Genomic DNA, 9,311 nt, shown 5'->3' with positions numbered 1-9,311 from the left:
AAAAAGCCTCTAAGCTGTCGATAAAGTAATTTAAAAATCTGTTAACACATTTTCACATTATGGAAGTTATTTACTATAGAAGGATTCACTGTAATAAGTGACTGGTTGTTTCTTTACTTCGCTAATATGAGTATAAACAGCTTTATTCAGATTTAATTATTAAGTTTACTAATTTGATGTTCTGTATTCTTCAGTAGCTTTAATTCCGTCTTAAATATGTTTTATTATATGCATATTCGACACCTGTTACTGCCGTGTTAAGACTGATTACATATTATTTTATTTAAATCAGTAACTATTAAAACCCATAATTACATATACAATGGTAGGAATAGTTTTATTCAATTTACCATTCTATATCTGGCGAAACAGGCAATTCTTCAAGAGATATGTTATGTTAATAAGCCATCTATAGCTTTCCTATACAACTAAAGTATTGTATTAAAATATGCTGATAAATATTAAAATCTAAAGTGAGGCATGACTACACCGATTATAATGATAACGATTATACGAGCTTGCAAAAATTATACTATAACAACTTCAATCGGAATGAGATTTGTATCCTTTAAATTTACTCCACATCAGGGGCTATATAGTTCGTTTTTTTAGCATTAGAAATAAGGTAAACAATCTTGATGTGTCTTTTTATTGAAAAACATGTTTTAAAAATAGGTCACGGCAAATATGTAACAATTATGAATCGAAATACGATCATTTATATTCTTCTGCTTTCATGTTTCTTTTGAAAATATCCCCTGTTTTTCTAGTTACGTTTTTTGTCCTTGTCTTTATCGTTTGTAGGTGAGCATTTTTGCGATTTATAAAAAGCGTTTTTCAATTAAAAGACATGTCAAGTTCGCTTACCTTCTTTCTAATGCTAAAAAAAAACTAACTATAAAGAGGATTATTTATTATTGTACTATCGACTCTATCGAGGCACATCAACCGACACCTTAATTAAAAACAGTCAAGCTGTTACTGCCAAAGTTATACTTCTATTGATTTGAAAAACATTACTTTTCCTTTTAGTAAATATGATTACGGAAATATAGAACCGTGTCGGTATTGTTATGAAAGCAGTATTTTATGATCACTTTTCCTTCCATTGTGCTGGTAATGGCTTATTGTGAGACTTGCTGAATCGATCTTTTATTTCAATGACCGTGTTATGTTTTCGTCGACTCATCGCCGGGGATTCCCCCAGGTTAGGGAAAAGCGTTTTTGAAATTTTTGTTTATTACTGGCAACACTGATACATGAGGTCTGTAGTGTTTGTTTAAGTTAGGCAGTTATCACACTGATGCGGTTTTATAATGCGGTGCCACTGTGATAACCGCCTTATATATTTTATCAACACTTTGTGCACCTTGATGAGATGATAACGGTTGGAATCCTAAAATTATTGGATACCTAGTCGAAAAGGAAGGAAAGCTTTGTACAGTTATAATTTTATTATTAGATATGAATAAGATTTATTTAATGTACAAAATTGTAATACTAAATATGACAAAGTCTTTTATCTTTTATTTTAATGTTTAAAATTGTTATTGAATACAATCAGCTGCACTGAGATCTGCCGCCTGTACATAGAAGATGGTACCTATGTATGTTTGGCCAGATATCTGTAGTTGACTATACTCAAAGTCCCACTCCTTTAAGCCGCGTATAGACTATTGCTATTACATTATTTACAATCATTTCTATCACTTTTGTGCCATAGACTGGATTGTCTATGGAGGCCTAAAACCAGAAGCCCACTGCGGCATACGGCTAAGTTTCAGGCATTTGTTAACACCACTTTGTACACTTAGGTATGTACATTAAATACACCGTACGAATCAAAGGGTGCGTCCAGAGCTGGTAAAAGTGCATCTACCTCGCTATTCGCGAACGATTTTAGCAAGGATCGCTAAATTCTCGTGTTGGAGAGTGGATCTGAACGCACCTTAACAATGGGCCACATCCACAATCCACATGGCTCACATCCGTGCGTGGCGAGCGCCGCAGTGGGTCTCCAACTTTATCTGACTAATCCACGACATCGTCACTCGCACCCTACCACCGACACTACGTGATTATATTGTCTTTTTGATAGTTAACGAACGAAAGCGGAAGTAGTCTGGAAAGCTTCGTGCACAAAACTTGATCCATGGTCGGCTTGCTAAGGAACACGTCCGTGTCACCGTCCGTCGAGACGAACTCGCTGAGCGACTGCCTGCAGAAGCCGCAAGGCGCCGTGAAGTTCTGCTGGTGAGCTACCACGGCCACCATCTTGAAATGCGTGTAGCCATCTGCCACTGCTTTGGGTAGGGCTGCCCGCTCCGCGCATATGGTCGGAGCCAGGGCTGCGTTCTCGACGTTGCATCCCGTGTAGACCTTGGAGTCTTTCTCGGTGAGGATGGCGGCACCTACGGCGAAGTTGGAGTATGGGCAATAGGCTTTTTTTCGGATTTCTACGGCATCCTTTATTAAACTCTGCACGGTTTCACCTGAAACAGGATATTTTTCATTATGATTCAAGCTCGACAATATAATAGAGGTACCAGTACCATTGGCTAATGCATATGCAAAAACTCCGAAAATAGGTTTCTGTAGGTACTAAGTCAATGCTTTGGGTCACTTTATCTATATTTGGATTATCATGACGAAATAAAAATTATATATTTGGCAGTACATTCTATATATAATACCTTTAAACGAGCAATTCTTGTATATTTATTTATTTATTTATATATATATATATATATTTCGGGGATCTCTGAAACGGCTTTAACGATTTCGATGAAATTTGCTCTATGGGGGCTTTCGGGGGCGAAAAATCGATCTAGCTAGGTCTTATCTCTGGGAAAACGCGCATTTTTGAGTTTGTATATGTTTTCCTAGCAAAGCTCGATCGCCCAGATATTATTTATTATTAGAGATAAATTCTAAACTCAATTTGAGGAACCCGTTACGTCATTTGAAAAGAATGAATACTTAGGTCTATTACGGTCAGAATAAGTTAAAGCAAAATAATATTAGGCGTTCATCCACCCGGAAAAATACAAATCTAAGGTCCTTAACTAACCAAGAAAAGGATTTAAAAAATCTAGGTACGTTATTCAGAGCGGGAAGACCATAACGTGCCATAACTGTCCTGCTATTATCTTTATTAGGTTTGTTGCGTCAACGTTTCTCGATCGTTATATATAAATGCATAATACCTAATTAACTTTCGCAAGGTCGCTGATACCGTTCGTAATCAATAATCCAACTGATAATGAACAAAGGACGAGGGTGTGTTGTCATGATTTCCTGCTTTTACTCGGCCCGTGGTCATAAACAACATAATCGATGGACAGAAGGGTCGCTCGTGGATCGTAAAGATTTTCTGATAAACAGTCGTATACTTAAAATATGTGTTGTAGTTTGATTATGCATGGTTTTAAATTTTACGAAGGGGAATTTTAAATATTAAGTAATAAACCGTCTAATGAAAAACAAAGTTTTAAAATACTTACTTAGAACATAAGATTGCAATTTGAAATGAGGAAAATAGAAAACCCGTGGCAAAAATTACAGATGTTCAGATTAGGTAGATATAGGTAACTTGAAAGTCTGGGTTAGGTAGGTACTTGGACATATTCAAAATAGAATAGAAATACTACAGGCCTAGTAGGTATAGTACCTATGGCTTGAAATGCTTCAGGATCTTTAAAAAAATCAACCTAATAAGCAACGTTCTCTGGAACGGAATCCAAACACCCTGTTTATGGGTACCTCTACAATAATCTTCGTCTTGAATTAATGTATGTCCCAAGAGGATATATGACAGTGCGGCAAAATATGAGTAAGTAGGTAACAAAAACAAGTAAAAAACGAAAATTGTAATTTTCTTTCAGTTAATGTTTTAAATACGATTTCAACTGTTTACAGATCGTTTGTTTATTTGCGAAACTAGCGGCCGTTCTGTTTTGCTAACAAATTATTTATAGTGTCATACAGAAATTGGGTCACTAGTGTGAGCGAAAATAGCTAACTCATCTGTGCCAGTTTGAAAGTTTATAAAATTGTAGCAATTAAATGAAAATATTAAATTGCCATTTGCAAACAGTCTTATCGATATGCGAGAAAAATAAACTTGGTTTATGTCAAAAGTGAGTACTTACTCAAAGAGTTGAATTCTACGATTTCAAAGTTTTCCATGTGAGCGATTTTCCGAGGCTAGAGGAGTGACGATCGCGTGCGGAGCGCTCGGCGGGCGACGACCAACTGAATTCAGTGAACTAATCCAACTTTGTCGCTATTCCAATCTTACCAAGCGTAGGCGAGTCACACAATTAGGTGAGTCAGTAAAAGAATTCTCTCTGGTTGCGCTTGAATCTTGAGGAGCACACAATAAGCTAGTTCGCTAAGAGTTCGACTCCCCCGAGCTTGGCAATGAGAGTCGACGGGAGACTGAGCGACCGGCGGCTGCCACTGATTAGACCTAATGATCGCTGATCGGCGATTGTCTGTTATTATATGATCTGGCGGTCTAGCATGAGTTGCGTTCTCGCGCGCGACTCCCTACATCTTGCGCGACTTCCAGTATGGAGACGCGCGCGAGAACGCAACTCATGCTAGACCGCCTGATCAGATACAAGTAAAGATTCATCATAGCCGTAGACCGTTGTAATCACAGATTGCAATACCAGCATGGCCGAAAAAGTGTGTTTTACCTACTTCTTTTAAATTTGCAATACTTTATTACGGCACTGCAATTTTTTCTATGTTTGTTCTGTACATACAATTCAAGCCAAAAACTCGACTAAATCGAGCAACCAATCAGAATCAAATATCAATCAATCAGACTCAGCTGATCGGGAGTGCGTCGACTTAATGCATCCTTTCATTCCGACTACATTGAAGAAATCGTTGTTCTTTGATTTTATCAAGCATAATACCATAATTAATTTTATTTATAAATACAAATCTTAAGAGTCCTACGGTCACGATATTGAGTCGGCGGAAAAGTTACTTTTAAGGCTGCCATTTCATATAAAATGTATGATATATCTTAAACACCTGGGACTCCAGGAGTTAAGCTAATATGGTTTTTCAATTCGCTATGATAAGATGAATAATGGCTTCTCAATTGAAATCTGTGACTCAGAAATAAGTAAAAACTAGATTATCTTTTTTCTACTGGATTTCTATTAATTTCGTTTACATTTAGATTACCAGTTTGCGTTGTGCTGTGTTTGATTAAAATAAAATAGGTATAATAAAATGTTTCATAAAATTTATTAAATTTATACTATCCCAATTTACATATTAACTATGTAATATCAATATCACAACAAATGCATTTGCACACACGAGAACGTCTGACAACACAGACACCAAAATATGGAACCGTGCGGCGCCATCTTCTTTAGCTGTAAAATCACTTAACTAGATAATGTTCGTTTCTATGGATACGTACACATACCGTTCATAATATTATTACCTAACAATATTTACACGATAAGATGCTGCACTTAATTCTAAACTAACGACTAATTTTACAGCTATTAGAAAAATGCATAGAAATTTGTAAGAGAGGTACTAAATATTGTGTTTGCAGAAGCGATAGAGCGACAGTGCCTGCCCACTCCCAACGCATGTGACGCATTGTCCAAGTAGGTACAATCAGATATTATATCAGAGCGACCAAGGCGCTTAAAAATATCTGAACTCACCAAAGTGTCATTTCGCGTATGTGTCAATCTGCGGAGATATGTCATTATCAGAGATCGGACAAATTTGCGACATTGCTCGCAATAATGTGGGCAAGACTCCGAAATTGATTAAATAATTAATCATTTAATTATTTTAATTAATTTTTTACTTGAGATTTAATTTTGTTCCCTCGTCAATAAATAGCACTTAAATATATTATTGATATAAAAAATGAGTACCTACAGAAAATTTGGAATACATACTGATTAATTTCTTTAATAAATTTACATTATAAGAAATCTTTGTGTTTTTTATTGATTAGGAATCAAAATTAAACCTCAGGTAAGAAATTAATTAAATTATTAATTATTTAATCAATTTTGGAGTCATGTCCACATTATTGCGAGCAATGTCGCAAATTTGTCCGATCTCTGGTCATTATGCGTGTAATCGCTAAATCGATTATTGTGTTTGCAGAAGCGATAGAGACAGTGCCTGCCTACTCCCAACGCATGTGACGCATTGTCCAAGTAGGTACATTCGCCATCAGATATATCAGAGCGACCAGGCGCTAAAAATACCTGAGCTCCACTCTATTGTCATGGCGCAGACATATTTGAGAACCTTGGCTATTCTAATATATCTACCTATCCGATATGCAATCAGTAATCCGTGATTGACTCGACAGTGGTCCATATTAAGATCATGTCATCATTATGATCATTATCGCCATCGAAAATAGGTAATTATAGTACATTACTGCAGACGCCGGGAAAGAAGGGCTTGCCGGGTGAGTAGGTATAGCCGGCCGACCGTAGGGAGGCCGGATAGTGATACGAAGCCGGCAAGACCTTTTCACGGCTAGGCATGTATAGTGCTTTTCTCAAACATGCAATGAAATAAAAAAATAGACCACTAAAAAAAACAAATTTATAATCTTTATAATAAAAATCCAACTTCACAACAAAAGTTTTTTAATTTTCCTTCCAATCCCGCCATAATCGTTTTTTTTTACGGAAGTCGTCCGTATTTCGCGTGTGTAGTGTTCGAATAGACCTTATTAGGGCCATTATACACAATCTGATAATAAGAATCTCAATTTCTATAAATAAAATAAATGCAGAGGATTTTAAATATTGTCTATGGTCTCTGGTGACTTACGTATAGACAAAATTTTAAATTTATTCATCAACACATTGAATCATACAGATTCGTATTCTTAATATCAGTACGTTCGTGTATAACAGGCGTTAACACGGATATTTTGGTCCGATAACCATTCATTCACTAAAAAAAAAAATATAATTCGGCTGTTTAGCCTGTTCATGGACACAGACCCCATGTTTACATTAGAATTTAAAAAAAAATTACTTCCCGGCCTAGGCCTTCAATTTCGTATGAAATTCCTTTACAGTTCTCTGGAGTTGCTCCGCCCTAAACGTGATACTTCGAAGCCTGATATAACGCCCGGAGCGACGACATTTCATTGCATGTTTGAGAAAAAATGATTATTCGTTGAAAACAATTTGGGCGCCAGTGCTTGATTTTAAAACAATGTAAAAACACACGTAAGTTGGTCGTTCGGTCAATACGGTATATTGAAGATGTCAAATGGATATAGTCGGACCAATCTATCTCTGCATGCCATTTGCAATGACAAAGTATGGCATCATTCATGTATTTTTAGGGTTCCATACCTCAAACGGAAAAAAAGGAACCCTTATAGGATCACTCGTGCGTCTGTCTGTCTGTCTATCCGACCATTCCCCTCCCTTAAACTACTGGGTCTACAATTTTGAAAAAATACACAAAATACTCAAAATAGTTCTTTACCTATAGATGATAGGAAAACCTATTAGAAATGTGCAGTCAAGCGTGAGTCGGACTTAATGTACTTGGATCGCGAGTCCGACCGCACTTGGCCGGGTTTTTTTAATGAAAATATTGCGCTTGTCGTGTCATGACACTCCCTCGGTCACTTTGTTCTCTTCAAGTCGGCCGATTGACCGAGTCACGTAGTCTTTTTTTTACATTCTGTTATTAACGTTAATTGTTCAAGGGACCGACATTTGTGAGAATACATGAGAATTAACAAAGCTTTGGCTTAAATAGTTAAACCTTAACCTAGACATGAAATGGCAACCATTGGTATAGGCACATCTATTTCGTATAAATTGTTACAACATACAAATCTAGAGCATTAACATTAAGCATTAACTTACAGTACTTACACATTAATAAATGACTTCAAGATCGAAATAAAGGAACGTATTATAACATTGATTGCTTATAATATATCGTCAGTTGACAACCAACACTCGCTTTGGTACAGTCACATCTAAAAATATCGACACGGACGAAGTGCCAAAATTATGTATATGTCGCAGTCGGATCGTATAATCCGCCGTATTACATTACGGCTAGCCGTTTTCTAAAACAGGGGCGTTTTGAAATGCGGCGGTTTAACGATTAGCCAGATTGAATGCGGCTGAATGAGAATCCGCCGGAACGTATTCCGGTATCTTCAGATGCCCGAAGGGCAAACCGCCCAGAAATAGGAGCCCCGCTTGCGGGGCTCCGTCTATTTAAGTTGCGAAGGAAATGTTTTGGAAAAGAAACAGATGTAGTGCGGTGGCACCATGGTAAAAATAAATTAAATTGCAAACATTGTCAAACTCCGGTTACGTAGGCGACCGAAAGAACTGGTCACTCTACAATCTAAATAGTAGATACGATGCGGCTAAACGTAGGCCGCCTTATTGAAGAACGTATCGCAATGACAATCCGGCTAATCGTCGAACCGCCGCATTCCAAAACGCCCCTGTTTTGCAAAACGGCTAGCCGTAATGTAATACAGCGGATTATACGATCTGACTACGACATATATATACTTGGCACATTTGTCCGTATCGATATTTTCAGTCGTGACTACCTACTATTCTTGCCGTAGAACCAAGTGTCAGGCACCGTACCTTATACGCGTAATATTACCTGTACTACTCGTACTGTTGCGAGTCTAACTCCATAAGGCCGTGCAAGTGCGAAAGAGATAGATTCCGATACTGACTCGCCACTTAGTTTTGCGTCAAGTATAGTATGGTTAATTAGTCAGTAATATCTTATGATTACTTGATTAGGCTTACGTTATATACATCCAGTGCAATATTTTATGTTATATACCATAATAATAAAGAAATACATAAATGTAAGTATTAACATAGCATATTACGGTGGACAACAGGCGGTTATCGACAATGGCTGACTTATTTGATTTAGCGTGACTTATTAAATAAACTAAGTATAACATTTACCTACATTTAATTGAATTTATAGGTACCCATATGACTGCATAAATTCAATATTTCGGTATGTGACAGCATGGGAAATAATATAAACAAACAAAATCACGAGACTAGGCTAATGACATAATAGCTTAGATATTTTTTGTAGTCACGGTGATAAGTATTATGCATACATTTCTCTTATTTATTTACATGTCATGAATCAGTGAGAGACATTTAACTCAAAATCGATTTTAAGACTTTTCTATTTAATATCTAGCTTACCTAGCGGGTTATTGGCAGAGAATGTGATAGTAAAACGGAAGCGTGATTCTACAACTTCTC

General features: G+C 36.8%; 1 protein-coding gene across 1 annotated transcript; it reads right to left on the bottom strand.

Annotated features, from left to right (window-relative positions):
• Positions 1-1,986: 1,986 nt before the first annotated feature.
• On the bottom strand, positions 1,987-4,270 carry LOC134653957 (cytidine deaminase-like). Its single transcript, XM_063509324.1, has 2 exons — positions 4,152-4,270; positions 1,987-2,492 (listed from the first exon to the last, which is right to left on the bottom strand). The coding sequence occupies exons 1-2, from the start codon at positions 4,186-4,188 to the stop codon at positions 2,071-2,073; spliced, it is 459 nt and encodes a 152-aa protein (XP_063365394.1). The 5' UTR covers positions 4,189-4,270; the 3' UTR covers positions 1,987-2,070.
• Between the last annotated feature and the right edge of the window lie 5,041 nt (positions 4,271-9,311).

Source organism: Cydia amplana, chromosome 14 (genome assembly GCF_948474715.1).
Source record: "Cydia amplana chromosome 14, ilCydAmpl1.1, whole genome shotgun sequence".
Lineage (NCBI taxonomy): Eukaryota > Metazoa > Arthropoda > Insecta > Lepidoptera > Tortricidae > Cydia > Cydia amplana.
This window is presented reverse-complemented; position numbering and strand designations above follow the sequence as displayed.